Here is a 13,821-nt window from a genome sequence, read left to right as displayed (position 1 = left end):
ACCCTGGGGTGCGCTGGGTCTCTGCTGCGGGCACCCGGGGGCTGCCGCACCCTGGGGTGCGCTGGGTCTCTGCTGCGGGCACCCGGGGGCTGCTGCCCCCTGGGGTGCGCTGGGTCTTTGCTGCGGGCACCCGGGGGCTGCTGCCTCCTGGGGTGCGCTGGGTCTCTGCTGCGGGCACCCGGGGGCTGCCGCACCCTGGGATGCGCTGGGTCTCTGCTGCGGGCACCCGGGGGCTGCTGCACCCTGGGGTGCGCTGGGTCTCTGCTGCGGGCACCCGGGGCTGCTGCACCTGGGGTGCGCTGGGTCTCTGCTGCGGGCACCGGGGCTGCTGCACCTGGGTGCGCGCTGGGTCTCTATGCACACGGGGGGGGGCTGCTGCACCCTGGGGTGCGCTGGGTCTGCTGCGGGCACCGGGCTGCCTGGGTGCGCTGGGTCTCTGCTGCGGGCACCCGGGGGCTGCCGCACCCTGGGGTGCGCTGGGTCTCTGCGGCGGGCACCCGGGGGCGGCCGCCCCCTGGGGTGCGCTGGGTCTCTGCGGCGGGCCGCCGGGGGCTGCGGCACCCTGGGGTGCGCTGGGTCTCTGCTGCGGACACCCGGGGGCTGCTGCTGGGGGTGCGCTGGGTCTCTGCTGCGGGCACCCGGGGGCTGCCGCACCCTGGGGTGCGCTGGGTCTCTGCTGCGGGCACCCGGGGGCTGCCCTGCCCTGCCCTGCCCTGGAGCAGGCAGGGCTTTAGCATGGAGACTCCGGGTCATCTTGCCTGTGATGGAGGCTGGGGTTCAGAAGAGAGGCTCACCCCTGAGCACTGGCAGGGCTCTCCCTGCCCTGGGGTAGCTGCTGCCAGACATCCCCTGGCCTGCCCGGGAAGGGGCTGGAGGCGGGTGGTGGGCTATTAGTCACCATTAGGCCTGCAGACAGACAGGTGGGCCAGTACTGCACCGCCAGGTAAATCAGTGCAGGAAGGTAATGGCCCCAGATGGCAGAGGAGGAGACTTCCAGCCAGCATCCACATGGCTGTCAGTGACTCACTTTCCAATGGCCCGGCCTCACCAGAGCTCTGATTAGCCAGGCAGCGCTGTCTTCGTGAGACAGCAGGACCAGACGGCTGCCACCAGCCACCTTCCCCAGGCCCAACTCCCCACGGCCTGACTTCAGATCCTGCTGGCAGCTGCAGGGTCATGGGGAGGTCAGTCAGTCTGGAACCAGCCTCGGTGCATGTTTGTGTGCCCACGTGTGCAGGAGACACGCACGTACCCTGCCCCAGTGTCAGCACCCAGAAGGAGGATGGGAACTTGGAACAAAGGATGGATGCTCTCTTCCAGCTCCAAGCCACTGTAATCTGGAAAGCTGAGTGCAGTATGTTGCACCAGTGACCCCGTGCACCTCTTTGCACAAGCAGCCAAATGCTGGGCTTTGCACAAGCACCCCTAGGAGGGGTTTCCTGACAGGGCCAGCTCCAGACCCCAGCGCGCCAAGCGCGCGCTTGGCGGCATTTTGCCGGCAGGGCGGCAGGCAGCTCCGGCAGACCTTCCGCAGTCATGCCTGTGGGAGGTCCACCGGAGCTGCGGGACAGGTGGACCTGCCGCAGGCATGACTGCGGAGGGTCCGCTCGTCCCGCGGCTCCGGTGGACCTCCCTCAGACGTGCCTGCGGAGGGTCCGCTGCTGCTGCGGCTCCGGTGGACCTCCCGCAGGCATGACTGCAGAGGGTCCGCTGGTCCCGCGGCTCCGGTGGACCTCTGCTCCACCGGAGCCGCGGGACCAGCGGACCCTCCGCAGGCACGTCTGCAAGAGGTCCCCTGGAGCCGTGGGACCGGCGTGCTTGGGGTGGCCAAATTCCTAGAGCCGCCCCTGTTTCCTGACAGGAGTGTGCAGCATACGGCCCATGATACACCATCACCCAGACAACAATTGACACCAACCATCCTGCCGAGTCACGCCCCCCCCATCCCACAGGGTCTTCCAGAGACAGGGGGTCACCCCCCACATATCACAAGGCCTGCCAGATACACAGGGGATTTAACTCCACACACGCATTTGAGAGTCTGCCATGGCGGGGGGGGGGGGGTGTCCCCTCCCCCCCATGGGAAGCCAAAGTCCCAAGACAGCTGCATAAATCAGCTCTCAGGACCCGATCTAAGCTCCAGAACAACACAACAAGGTCATCTTGGAAGCACCTTCACCTCTGAACTCTGCTAGCAGGGAAAGGCAGAGGGGGGCAGGTGGGGACCCACAGATCAGGGAATGGGGAGGCACCATTGGTCAGGGCACCCAGCTGGCATCCCACAGGACCAGGGCAGCGCCAGGGCAGCAGTGCACATGCAAGGGTAGCAGAATGAGGCCAGGCCTTTGATCCATGTTCCCTAGAGCCCAGCTTCTGGTGGTGGCCAATGAGGATAGGCCATTCTCTAGCTGGTGCTGGCTGGGCGTCCTCGCTGAGCTGCCTGCAATGACACAGGTCCTTTCCGGTGAGGCTCCGGACGGTCAGTGCATTTGGGGATGGCAGAGGTTTGCAGGACACAGAATCTGGAGGCAGTGTGGGGGAGGGTCAGTTTACAGAGAGTTAAGACAAGTGAATGGCCTGATTTCCTGTTGATGACCCAATGGACTGGAGTCCTCACTAATGTCCCATCCACTCTCACCGCATCATGCCCTGCACCATCTCTGCACCTCACTGTCGGCTGAACCTGTCAGATCTCCCGAATCCTGCTCTGCCATCCTGGTACCCTCCCTCTGCCTGGCTGGGGGGATGCGGCCGTGAGGCTGGACCCTGGCGGGGCGAGAGCTGTGACTCTCCAGGCCTGCCTGTCAGTGTGTGGGTGTCACGGAGTCCCTGGGTGATGCTCTGGAACTGCTCCCCACAAAGCCAGTCAGGACTTTGGGGGGCCTCCTTTCCCTTGGAGCAGACTTTTTCAGGGCAAGAAGCTCCCACGGCTTCACCTCCTGGGTCTTTCCTTGGAGCATTTAGCATCCTCTGCCCCTCCATGCGCTTCCCACAGCGAGTCCGCCCCAGCGGGGTCCTGGGGAAGCCACAGGGTCCTGCCCCCCCACTTTGCAGTCAGACGTGACTCTCAGCCAGCCAGTAAAACAGAGGTTTATTAGATGACAGGAACATGGTTTAAAACAGAGCTTGTAGGTACAGCGAACTGGACCCCTCAGCTGGGTCCATTCTGGGGAGCAGTGAGCCAGACCCCCATGTCTGCACTTCACTCCTCGTCCCCAGCCAGCTCCAGACTGAAAACCCCTCCAGCCCCTCCTCTGCTCAGCTCCTTTCCCGGGCCAGGGGGTCACCTGACCTCTTTGTCTCCAACACCTTCAGCTGGCACCTTTGCAGAGGGGGGGCCCAGGCCATCAGTTGCTAGGAGACAGAGTGTCGGGCATTTAGGTGCACTGGCCCCTTCCTCTGCAGCAATCACACCCCCTGACCCCACCACCTGGATATTAAGAACTGCAGAGGGGACACTGAGGCACGAACACAGTATTCAGAGCAAACATTAAGAACGTTCCCAGTTTGTCACAGTGGGGAGTGTTCCCCAGCTGTTTGAATGTGTCCGTATCTGATTGGGGCCCATGGGACACAAGGAGCTCCCTGGCGAATTCACGCAGCTGGCCGGGAAGGTCGTTCCTGAACCACAGCCAAGCCCTCTGCCGCACCGAGGCTCACTGAGTGCAGCGTCAGCCGTGTTTACTCTTTGTTTCCATTGCCGCCATAACAACGCGATGAGCCATGCCCAGGTGGGCTCCCTCCAGCCCTGGCCCTTCCTGCTGCTCTCAGCCAGGCAGGCCAATGCCAGTGGCTCGGCTTGATCCACTGCGGCGAGGGACTAACCCGAGTCCTAATTAACAGGGACTCCAAAGAGGGAGGGAGACAGAATTCCTGCTTGGATTCTCCCAAATTACAGAGAGCAGAGATTTTCCATCCTCGTGCTTTGCGTGTGCTGCTCCCCCACCCCTGTTTTCTTTCCATGGCAACATGCGCTCTGGAACGCAGGCTGCGCACTGCTGGGTGGGTTTGGATCCAAGCATCACGACCTCCTGAAAACATGCAGTGTCTGAACAGGCCCACACCACCCTCCTCGCTAAGAACAGGCTGGGGACTCAGAGGTGCTGCTGGCTAGAGAGGCTGAGGCAGGAGCTCTTGGCACACACATCCCAGGGGACTAGATCCAGAGAGAACATGGTCAAACTGCAGCTTATTCTGGGGTTTTTCTCCAGGTGAAAGTCTGCTCCAGGCAGCTGCCCCCCCGGCAGCCCCAGAGGCCCCGCAAACGGTGGGAAAGGCAGAGACAAGGACAGCACAGCTTGTGATGCAAGCGCCCCTCTCGCCATGAACAAAAGCTGGGAAGACATGAGCAGGCAGGAGGGTTGTGTCACGACTCAGCCCATGGCCTGCCATGCGCAGGGAGGGGAGACCCACAGGTATTAACAGGCCCGTTATCAACCCTGCAATCTGCCCTAACAACGACATCCCCAGGGAGCCCTGGGCCCCGATGCAGGGGCTGCTTCACTCCCGTTCAGCCGCAGCTGACTTACTTCCCACGCACTCACTGTCCAAGGGGGCCAGGCTGCCTCTCCAGCGAAGACCACGGTTCAGTGTGGCAAATCCAGCACGCACTGTGCCTTGTGTTGGCACAAGAGATGAGCCCCGTTGCAGATGCATGTTAGGGTTTAGTTCCTTCTATTTCGTGTTTGCAGTTTTCAGGTAGCGCTTTTCAGAGCAACAGCTTCAAGCAGTAGAGCCTGTCTTGTAAACCCTCGGTCCCCGGAACAGGGTGCACAGCAGAACAGTGGCTGAAGGACTTGGAAATTAAGAGGTATCGGCTAGGGACGAGAGAGAGGTTTTCAGACGGGATTCGAGATGTGGCAGGGAGAGAGAGATAAAGGGAGACTATTCCCTGCACGAAAAGCTGCCGAAGAGGCTCTTTCACATGCAGTACAAGGCCACAATATGCTGCCTCTGCAGCCTTCGCAGGATAAGCAACCGGGGTGACAATCACAGTGTCCCTGGGACAGGGGGAGCCTTCTTCGAGGCAGTAGGGAGCGGGGTGGACTGACCTGGGAATGTCCTTTAGTTTTACTGGGTCTGTCTGCATGGGGGATGGGAGAGCAGGGGTGACTTTAGGTGAGGGAGGTACCTGAGCCTGTAACCTGAGCCAGGAAGCGGGTGGGGCGAGGCGACACCTTTGCCCGGGAAGCTGGACAAAGGGAGGGAGCCTGCTGGAGGGGTTTTTGGTTTCAGTTTTGGGCTGGCTGGGAAGACACAGGGAACCCCAAGTCTGGGGTCTAAGCTCCTTGCCCCCCTGAGGGACCTGGTGGAGAGGTCCTGGTTGTACCTACGAGCCCTGCTTGGGACCGTGTTCCTGTCATTTAATAAACCTTCTGTGTTACTGGCTGGCTAAAAGTCATGTCTGATGGCAAAGCGAAGTGGGGGTGCAGGACCCTCTGGCTTCCCCAGGACCCTGCCTGGGCGGGCTCACTGTGAGAAGCGCACGGAGGGGCATATGCTGAATGCTCCAACGTCAGACCCAGGAGGTGAAGCCGTGTGAGCTTCTTGCCCTGAAGACAGTCTGCTCCAAGGGAGAGGAGGCTCCCCAATGTCCTGCCTGGCTTTGTGGGGAGCAGTTCCAGAGCATCGCCCGGGGACTCCGTGACAGCCTCCTAACTCCACAGTAGTTTTGCACACAGCATACCTCATACCATGATGATGAGTGCATTGTAAACGCAACGCTGCTGCAGCTGGGCCAAGCCAGACATAGCATAACACAGAGCATCTGTCCCAAAGCTGTGACCATTCCCTGGGGCCTGGCAAAGCTGCAGCAATTGATGCTAAACTGCTGTCAATTCCCTGCTCACTTGAGGATCACTAAAAGCCTTACAAGCCTTATCAGTGTTTTACAGAGGGGAAACTGAGGCAGAGAGGAGGTCACACAAGGAATCGGTCACAGAGCCAAGAGCAAAAGCAGCTCTTTAACCAACCCCCAACCATCTATCCTCCTGCAAACACCCCCCAGCAGCTCTGACCAGCCTCCCCATACAGGGCGGGGTGGCAGGTTTACGATGTGGGGACTAAGCTAAAACATTCCAACTCTTTTACGACTTGCTGCACATTCAAACCCATTCTGCACAGATTCCCAGTTTAGCTGCTACAGAAAACCAGTGTGACAAATAATTTGTCCTTGGAATTTGCAACGCTGAGAGAAGACGCTCCATTTCTACCCGCGGCCAGCGCAGGAAGTCCCCGGGGAGAGACAGGCAGGCCCTTTGGAGATACGGGGGCTGAGAGAAGGAGTTGCAGGGTCTGCTGGGAAGAGAGACAAGAGCGGGCCTCTGCAAGGGGGTGATGCTGGGGATTCGGTCTCCAGGGTGGCAGGGCACAGGGAAAGTGCAGGGGTGTATCAGGCTCAGGGGGTATAGGGGCACAGAGGCGCGGGGGGTCAGCACATGGGGAATGGGGGTAAAGGGGTTGGGGTATAGGGGTGCAGGGGTCGGCACACAGGGGTATGGAGGCACAGGGGTCGGGGTATAGGGGCACAGAGGCATGGGGTCGGCACCGTGGCATGGGGGTCGGCACACAGGGGGTATGGGGGTTGGGGTATAGGGATGCAGGGGTCGGCACACGGGGTATGGAGGCACAGGGTGGGTCGGGGCACAGGGGGGGTCGGGGTATAGGGGCACAGAGGCATGGGGGTCGGCACACAGGGGGTATGGAGGCACAGGGGGTCAGGGTATAGGGGCACAGAGGCATGGGGTCAGCACACAGGGGCATGGGGTTGGGGTATAGGGATGCAGGGGTCAGCACACGGTATGGCACAGGGGGGGTGGGGGTACAGGGGGGCACAGATGCACGGGGGATTGGCACATTGGGGTATTGCAGCATAGGGTGGGTTGGGGCACAGGGGGGATTGGGGTGGGGGGATTGGGGCACAGGGGCCAGGCTCAGGGGCATTTCAGGGTGCGGCGGGAGGGCTCTGGGGCTGCCCAGGCCCCACCCCCGCGGTTAGGCCCTGCCCCAGCCCGGCCCGGCCCGCAGGGAGGAGCCGGGGCCGGAGCCGGAGCCGGCCGGGCCGTGTGGTTCCGGGTCGGGCGGCAAAATGGCGGCGCCCATGGAGCTGTTCTGCTGGGCTGGGGGCTGGGGGCTGCCCTCGGTGGACCCGGACTGCCTGGCCGTGCTGGTGAGCGGGCCGAGCCCCCCGGGTCCCGCCTGGGCTCCCTGCCGGGCCCCTCCCCGGGGCAGGCCCCCGCACCCCCGGGTCTGGGGGGAGTGAAGGACCCGCACCCCTGGGGTCTGGGGGGGACCCGCACCCCTGGGGTCTGGGGGTGGGGGCGGACCGGCACCCCTGGGGTCTGGGGGGACCCGCACCCCTGGGGTCTGGAGGGGACCCGCACCCCTGGTGTCGGGGGGGGCGGACCGGCACCCCTGGGGTCTGGGGGGACCCGCACCCCTGGTGTCGGGGGGGGCGGACCGGCACCCCTGGGGTCTGGAGGGGGACCCGCACCCCCAGGGTTTGGGGGGGAAGGACCGTCACCCCTGGGGTCTGGGGTGGGACTGGCACCCCCGGGGGCAGACTAGGGGGAAAGAACCTGCACCCCCACCGGCATGCTGGGCAGGGGGAAGGCACAGAAAGCCTCAGGGTAGCTCCACAAAGGGACACCAGTTTTGCACCCCAGGTTTCCTTTTGGATGCCTGGCATCCAGATCCACGGGCCGAGCCACCTTAGCTAGCCAGTAAAAGCCAAGGAGAGGGGTTTGGCCTAAGCCCAGCCCTCAAAGGGAATTTGGCACCTAAATCTGGGCCATAGAGAGGCACTTGTCTCTGCTCGGGACTCCCCTCTCCTGGAACCACGCACCCACACTGCTTCTTGCAAGAAACAGGAGGAGGAGGAGGAGTCACCTCTAATCTTTAGCCTAGCCACCCAGGGTTCAGTGCCTCTGATGTGGAGAAGGGATTTGAACTTGGGTCTCCCCATCTGGCAGGTGAGGTCCCTAACCCCTAGTCTGTGGGGTGTTCTGGGGCCATTCTGCCGTGACTGGAATCGGGGTCTCACATCCCAGCTGAGCGCCCTGGCCGCTGGAGTCATTCTCACTCTGAGCCAGTGCAGAGTTGAACATTTATACACAGACTCCGTCTGAGTCTTTCTTCCGCTTCTCTTCCAGACCTACGCCAGATTCACAGGCGCACCGCTCAAAGTTCACAAAGTCACTAACCCGTGGCGAAGTCCCTCAGGTAACGGCGCTTATGAGAATGGGGGAGGGGCATGTGGCACACAGGTGACTATTGGAGCCATCACAAGCCACCGGAAAGTAGGCAGAGATTATCTCCCTTTTACAGTCGGGGAAACTGAGGCATGGTGAGGTGCCCAAGGCAAACTGGTGGGACAGCCAATATCAGAACTGAGGAGAGCTAGTTCCCAGCTTCCCTTGAGGCTGCTGGGCTGCACGGCCTTTAAACAAAGCTTTCCATTTAATTTCCCCATTTTCTTTAAGGAGGCAGGCAAACAAACATCTCCTCTTTCCTGACTTCATGGCCCTGCCCCAGGGCGGGGGGACATTCTTCCTTTTGGAACTCAGCTGTCAGAGCAGCCCAGACCCCCTGCCAGAGCTGACAGCTCTGCAACATGGTGTTTGTTACTTCTGAATCCTGTCTGCCACATCTAGCCTGGAGACTCCTCAGCAGGGGCCAGCCACATGGAAAGTTGGTGTGTGAAGTCCAGCCAGTTCGGAGCTGTCCATGTGCAAAATCCATTTCACCCGGGAATAAGTCTCTCACATTGTTCAACGCCAGACCAGTTCAGGCTTCCTAAAGGAAGTCACTGCGTGGGCTGAGACCAAACGCGGAAACCCTGAACACCACTGCAGCACGTGAAAACAAAAGGGTCTCTTGCAACCCATGTGTGATGCTGGCACCTGCGCCAGGATCCCCAATGAGAGCAGGTGGGGCTGGGGGTGCTCGGTGCATGCAGGAGGCCCGTGAAGAGGTACCTCTGGGCAGGGTCTCCCCTGTATTCCCTTTCTCTGCTTTCAGGGTGTTTACCTGCTCTGAAGACCAAGGAGGAAGGTGTCCTCTCCCAGATGCACCAGATCATCACTCACCTCAGGAAACAGGTATGGGATGGGGACACTGACTCAGGCCTGTTGCCCCAGAGCGAGAGGAGACAGTCACCTGCCCCCTGCGGCTCACGCCTATGGGGGTGGGAGTTGGGGAAAGCTGAGAGTGGAGCCGGTGATGGAAATAACCGGGAGGGCTTGCTGCAGTGGGTGGGGAGCCGAGGCATGGGTGAGCAGGGAATCCCAGAGCCTGTAGGAAGCGACCCTTGGAGAGGGGGCTCAGCAGGGTGTGCAAAACCCTGCCAGTGGAAGCATTGTGTTATGCAGTTGCCACAGGACCTTGCCCATGGACCTATGCAGCGACACCTGGCTGGTCCTGCAGTCAGACAGTCTGGACTAGGAGAGGGGTGAGAACTGCCAAAGGCCCAAAGCTCAGCTCAGCTCCCCAGATCCTGACCCATCTCCCCTGAGCAGCACATCTGTAGCGGCCCTGTCACAAGGGCCATGGAGGAGAGGGCAGAAGATGCAGGGGTTCCCGTCAGAGAAGCCCCTCTGTCCCCGTGTGCTAGTTTCACCCTTCAGAGTTGCTCTGTGTCTGGAACTTGTGTGAAGATTCAGTTCTTCCCCTCCTGTCTTCCCTGCCCCCAAGTGCTGAGGCAAGTAGGGGACCAGCCTCGTGGATGGTTTGCCTGGGGCTGGCTAGCTGTGGGGAGGAGCACAAGTGGTTCCTTTGAGGCCTGAGGGAGGTGTCAGTCTGGGGACTCAGGCAGCTCTCAGACGCCAGGGTGTGGGCCAGCCACGCCGCTATTCAGGCTGCTCCCGGCTCTGGTGGAAATAGGCCTGCCTGGTGCCAACTTTCCTTGGGAAGGCTGGAGCCGCTCCCCTACGCTGCTTGCACCCTCCATCCCTGATTCTGCCTCGGCCCCAGCTTTCCTCCTCTGGCTCATGCGGCAGCACAGGCGAGCACAGCCGCAGCCAGTGTGTTCTGAAAGGGAACAGGCTTCCGGCCAGGTTAAACACACCAGGCTGCGCTCGCTCGCTCCAGGGCTGGCCAGAGTCTCCCCTTGAAAGGTGTAAGGGGAGCAGGCGGCCTGTGCATTGGGCTCCTGTCCACGCACCTTCCCCCAGCCCGTCGATACTGCTCCCTGGGGCGTCTCTGGACGTGAACACAGTTCAGCTTTGGTAAAGCTCGGTCTCTAAAGGGAACACGTCTCCTCTGGGCGGACGAGCTCTGACCCCGTGCTCTTGGAGTCGGCCGTGCATCAGCGTGTGCATTTTAGGAAAAACCCAGGCATGGCACTTAGTGCCTGGAAAAGCATCTGTCTGTGAAGGGAACTTGCCTGGGGCTAGTGTCATCCTCCCCCCATCCCACCCCCGCCTCTACTACCCAGACAGGGGCCGTGTCTGCAGTTCATGGGGTGGGGGCTGGAGCACAGGATGAGCCCAATCGCCACTTCCAGCTCAGGCCTCACGCTGTTCTCTTTACTCTGTAGCAATACAACGCTGACTACGATCTCTCTGCGAGACAAAGGGCAGATACACTAGCCTTTGTGTCTCTGCTAGAGGAGAAGCTGCTGCCTGTGTTGGTGAGTGCTCACGTAGGCCAGTGGAAGTTCTATGGGAGGAGCTAGCTAGTTCAGAATTCAGATGGATTCTGGGTCCAGCCCAGTGGGACGGTCCCTCACTGTGAGTGACTGAGGCATATTGGCAGATCCCAGAACCGCAGGGTGGAAGCTGGAGATTGGGATTATGGTGCAGTGACAGAGCTGTGCGAGGATCAGGGTTGGGGGTCTGAGGTAGCAGGGTGTCTCGTAGGGCACTGCAGAAAGCAGCCCTGCACTAGGTCTCGCGGGTCACCACTGTCCTCGTACCGTAGATTCACACGTTTTGGGTGGATGCAAAGAACTATGTGGAGCACACGCGGAAATGGTACGCGGAGGCCATCCCCTTCCCGCTCAACTTCTTCCTGCCCAACCGCATGCACAAGCAGCATCTGGAGCGGCTGCAGCTGATCTGGGGGGAGAGCTGCTTGGAGGACGAGGAGGAGCTGGAGAAGGAAGTGAGTGGGCTGGTGGAATAGCTAAGCTCAGCTGTCATGTTGCTTCTGGGGGGAAGGATCCCAATGACAAGGGCACTTTCTGTTCTGCAGCTCTTGCTACCCTTGTGGCAGCTGGGAGGGCTGGCTGGGGCTCCTGGGAATCCATCACCCTGCCCCTAGATGGAAGCAACATGAGGGGTCACCCTGTCCCCAGCCGCTGGATTAGAACAAAGCCAGCTCCCGTGGGGCACTGAGTTTAACCCTTTTGTGCCCAGCCCCAGAATACTCTGGCTGTTGGCTGTGATGCAGAAGCCAGGGTCGGTCCCTGGAAAGGGCAGGTCAGCCAGTGGCTTTGCTCCCAATAAGGATGACATTTGCTCTCTTTGCTGGCATTCTTGGACTGGAGATAGCACAGTCCCGGGACCTGCCTCCTGCATCTCGTGGGCTATGGGGATGTGACACCAGGCTGCTTCTCTCCTGCTCCCGTAGATGTACCGTGAAGCCCGGGAGTGCCTGACGCTCCTGTCGCAGCGCCTCGGGGACCAGAAGTTCTTCTTTGGAGACTCGTAAGTGGCTCTTGGAGGAACGTTCTTTGTGGGGGGAAGCGAGGGCTCTTTCCTCACCTGCCCGCACCTGGATCTCATGCCTCTGCCTGGCGCTCATGGCTGGGAGCAGAATGTCGGAGCAGAGAGGTTCTTGGTGTTAAGTCTCAGGTCTCCTTGCAGCTCCCTGGCATGCTGTGAGACACGGGCCTTGGCAGCCCTTTGAAAGAGCTCTGGGGATTATAGAGCAACCTCGGAGGCAATTAAAGCAAAAGGGGGACCGTGAGCAGGGCTGAATAGTGTCTCTCTAATGGAAGGCAGGGCCCTGGGGAGAGGGCAGTTCCTTTCGGCCCATTAGGCTCCATCCGTTCCCACTGCTGTCCCGACAGTTCCCCTTCCTCTCCCGTAAAACTGAGAGCCAGGACCAGATGTTCCAGCACTTCAGCCACGGCCTGCGTAGGAAGTTTTAGCCCATTAGACGGCTGCCTTGTTTGCTTCATGTTTAATGGGCCCATAATTTATGAAGCTATAAACGGTAATGGCTGAATATGCTGCTTATTCACTTCCAAAGAGCCAGCTGCGGTGAGCAGGAATCAGAGGAGACAGACACTTATTCAAGCGCTTGCTGAGAAGCCACCTCCTGCCTTTGGTGCCCCAGCACCTCTGGCATTCAGGCCCCTCCAAGATTGCCTGCAAGAGGAGTTGTGAGCTCCCGCAGCCAGCAGCCCTACCCAGCTCCTGGCAGCACCGTCTGCTGGGACAGGCCAAGATGAGCGTAGTTGGGCTCTCCACCCACAGCCAGCGCTCCTGCTCTGCTCCCTGCACGTTGGGACTGGAGTAGCAGGGAGAGGGGCAGCCTCAAGGGCTCTAGGTAATTTGGTCATGCCCAGCGTACACAACAGTTGGACCCTAGTGACGGTGTAAATTTGAGCCAGCCTGTTCCTACAGCCTGGGGTCGTGTGTTCCCAGGGCTGAGGGTCCTGGGCCACTGGTGCTGACAGGCCAGGAGCCACTAGCTCAAGCTCTCTGTGCCGCAGCCCTGCTTCCCTGGACGCACTCGTCTTCAGTCATCTGGCGCCTCTCCTGAAAGCCAAGCTGCCCAACGGGAAACTGCAGCAGCACCTGAAGTCCCTGCAGAACCTGTGTGACTTTTGCTCCTCCATCCTCAGCCTCTACTTCCCCTGGGACGGAGGTGAGCAGCCAGGCCTCCAGCCGATCCTTTGGCACTGGGAAGCTGGGGGTCAGCTGCAATCACTGAAGCAAGGTCACAAAGGGGTGGTGGGGAGGGATGCGAACAGGCTTGAACCATGCCTCAGACCCCACTAGCCCCAGGCTGAGGCTTGCTAGCCCACGGCAGATCAGGAGAAGTGGGGCAGTGCCTTGGGGAGGAGCTCAGCTCACCTGGACTGCTCTGCTCCACTCCTGGCTGCTGCGGGGGGGAGGACGGGACTTCCCACCAGGTGTAACACAGGGAGCGCTCTGTGTCGGCCATGGTGGGGGCATCTCCTGACACCCTGCTGGCTGTAACTGGGGTCTGGTGAGGGTGGGGAGCGCCCCCTCTCCGGCTCTTGGAAAAGGAGGAGCAGCTTCCCTTTTTTCTCCCCCTGCTGCTTTCGGACCCTTGCCCCGACTATTCCCTGTTCCCCTCCCCCGAACGAGGGTAACACGGCTATACTCTTCCAGGCTGCCCCCGCTGTCTGCCCTCTGGGCTGGGGTGCACTTCACCAGCGGGGTCTGGGGTTCTGACATGTTCTTTCCTTGCAAGGGGACATCCCCTCCAGCACCCCCAAGACGTCTGCCTCCGAAGGGACCGAGTCTGAGGAGGAGCCCTACAAACGGCGCAACCAGATCTTGTCGGTGCTGGTGGGACTGGCGGCGATGATTGGCTATGCCTTCCTCAGCGGGATCGTCTCCATCCAGCGGGGCCCTGCTGGGGCTGCCGGCCCCCGGCCAATAGCCATGGAGGAGGAGGAAGAGGAGGAGGAGTGAGGCGCTGGTCTCGGGGCTTTGGTTCTCACTCGTCTCACGTGAACTGACTCTTTTTTTTACAGTGCTGGGTATGCCTAGTCTGATTCCTGCAAACTGCCCCTGTGGCCCTGTTCAGTCCGGATCCCGGCGCTGCTACAAACACCAGCCCAGATTTCTCGACTGTGTCGCAAGCAGTCTGCCCCCCACTAATAAACCCGGAGCGCCCCCTGAA

At 60.8% G+C, this 13,821-nt stretch overlaps 1 protein-coding gene across 1 annotated transcript; it reads left to right on the top strand.

Annotated features, from left to right (window-relative positions):
• The first annotated feature begins 7,010 nt into the window (after positions 1 to 7,010).
• MTX1 (metaxin 1) lies at positions 7,011 to 13,821 on the top strand. The gene is made up of 8 exons (XM_039513584.1): positions 7,011 to 7,168; positions 8,151 to 8,220; positions 9,019 to 9,098; positions 10,535 to 10,627; positions 10,918 to 11,100; positions 11,569 to 11,645; positions 12,659 to 12,813; positions 13,387 to 13,821. Exons 1-8 carry the CDS (start codon positions 7,088 to 7,090, stop codon positions 13,608 to 13,610), a joined length of 963 nt encoding a protein of 320 aa, XP_039369518.1. The 5' UTR covers positions 7,011 to 7,087; the 3' UTR covers positions 13,611 to 13,821.

The sequence above is a fragment of the Mauremys reevesii genome, linkage group 24 (assembly GCF_016161935.1).
Source record: "Mauremys reevesii isolate NIE-2019 linkage group 24, ASM1616193v1, whole genome shotgun sequence".
Taxonomy (NCBI): Eukaryota; Metazoa; Chordata; order Testudines; family Geoemydidae; genus Mauremys; species Mauremys reevesii.
This window is presented reverse-complemented; position numbering and strand designations above follow the sequence as displayed.

What these genes read in the sequence shown, in the direction of transcription:
- MTX1 (XM_039513584.1), top strand. Translation starts at nt 7,088, where the DNA reads ATGGCGGCGCCCATGGAGCTGTTCTGCTGGGCTGGGGGCTGGGGGCTG. An exon ending in CCCGTGGCGAAGTCCCTCAG is followed by an intron (nt 8,221 to 9,018) that starts GTAACGGCGCTT and finishes CTCTGCTTTCAG; the next exon opens with GGTGTTTACCTGCTCTGAAG. An exon ending in AAGTTCTTCTTTGGAGACTC is followed by an intron (nt 11,646 to 12,658) that starts GTAAGTGGCTCT and finishes TCTGTGCCGCAG; the next exon opens with CCCTGCTTCCCTGGACGCAC.